Raw genomic sequence first — 1,705 nt, forward strand, 5'->3', positions numbered from 1 at the left:
CAAAGTGCTGGGATTACAGGCGTGAGCCACTGCGCCTGGCCTCCTCCATTTGTGAACGCTGATTGTTCAGATTTTGGGCGAGGAGTGTCGTACCAACCCCTCTTGGTGGTGGCTGGGCTGTTGCTGTTGCCACCTCTCTGGAAGCCACTTGTGAGTCAGAGTCTTGCTCTGTAACCCAGGCTGGAGTGCAGTGGTGCGATCTCAGCTCACTGCAACCTCCGCCTCCCAGGTTTAAGCAATTCTGCCTCAGCCTCCGGAATAGCTGGGATTACAGGCGCCTGCCAGCATGTCCAGATAATTTTTGTATTTTTAGTAGAGACAGGGTTTCACCCTCTTGGCAAGGCTGGTCTTGAACTCCTGACCTCGTGATCCACCTGCCTCGGCCTCCCAAAGTGCTGGGATGACAGGCATGAGGTCCTGCGCCTGACCTGTTTTAAGTTATTTTAAAGCAACTTCATCTATTAAAGGGATTTGTGACATTTTCCCAAATTTGTGTTCATAACTACTTTTTGTTCCCTCCCATTAGCAATTTAAATAGCAAAGATATTCAACTTTATAAGTTAAAATAGTTTATTATTCTGTAATTATTAAATACTGGACTAAGTGATATGGGAAATACTTTATTTCAAATTTATAAATCTTATGGATATAAGTAGGTTTTTCAGATGATTTCTGGTTTGCTTTGTTTATTTAGGAGTACACTGTTCTCCTGTATGCCTCCCCTGTGGTTGCAAACCTCAATTGTTAAATCCTTTCTCTGTTTCTTATAGGTGGTACTTTCTATTTTAACACCTCAAGGATGAAGCAGAAGAATAAGGAGAAGGATAAGTCGAAGGGGAAGGCTCCTGAAGAGGACGAAGGTAGATTCATCTAATATTCTTCAGTCAGTGACTCACTCTGGCTGTCTTCACATCTCTGTTCTCCTCTGAGCAAGGTGAAACCAGTCTGGAAAGTGGGGAGATGGGCCGGGTACAGCGGCTCACACCTGTAATCGAAACGCTTTGGGAGGCCCAGGTGGAAGGATCACTTGAGTCCTATGCCACATAGCGAGACCCTATCTCACTAAAAATTAAAATAAAAGGTCGGGTGCGGTGACTCATACCTGTAATCCCAGCACTTTGGGAGGCTGAGGCGGGCGGATCACCTGCAGCGTGGCCAACATGGCGAAACCCCATTTCTACTAAAAATACAAAATTAGCCGGGCATGATAGCGCACGCCTGTAATCCCAGCTACTCGGGAAGCTGAGGCAGGAGAATTGCTTGAACCCAGGAGGTGGAGGTTGCTGTGAGCCGAGATCACACCACTGCACTCCAGCCTGAGCAACAAGAGCAAAACTCTGTTTCAAAAAAAAAAGAAAAGAAAATTTAAATTTAAAAAGACCCTATCTACACAAAAAGGAAAAAAAAAATAATTGGCCAGACATGGTGGTGTGTGCACTTGTAGTCGCAGCTACCCAGGAGGTAGGAGGATCGCTTGAGCCCAGGAGTTGGAGGCCCAGCTTCAGATTCACAGCTCCAAGGGGCGTCAGGGTGGAAGTCAGCTTCAGGAATGCTTTGCTTTTGGATCCTTGAGGCCTCTCGCTGGAAATCAGCGTTGGCAGACGGACGCCCTGCGCAGCAGAGCTCATCTTTCTAGAAAGACACCTGACCTTTGAAGAGAGTGAGGAACTGTCATACAGACTTTTATTTTCCCATGTTGATTTTC

At 46.4% G+C, this 1,705-nt stretch overlaps 1 protein-coding gene across 1 annotated transcript in view; it reads left to right on the forward strand.

Annotated features, from left to right (window-relative positions):
* SPG7 (spastic paraplegia 7 (pure and complicated autosomal recessive)) overlaps positions 1–1,705 on the forward strand; it is a 57,948-nt gene that overhangs the window by 1,691 nt on the left and 54,552 nt on the right. Inside the window, exon 2 of the mRNA XM_011971989.1 lies at positions 771–860. Within this exon, the coding sequence (XP_011827379.1) occupies positions 800–860 (61 nt within the window). The 5' untranslated portion in view covers positions 771–799. The remainder of the gene's footprint in view (positions 1–770; positions 861–1,705) is intronic.

The sequence above is a fragment of the Mandrillus leucophaeus genome, unplaced genomic scaffold (assembly GCF_000951045.1).
Source record: "Mandrillus leucophaeus isolate KB7577 unplaced genomic scaffold, Mleu.le_1.0 Scaffold10, whole genome shotgun sequence".
Lineage (NCBI taxonomy): Eukaryota > Metazoa > Chordata > Mammalia > Primates > Cercopithecidae > Mandrillus > Mandrillus leucophaeus.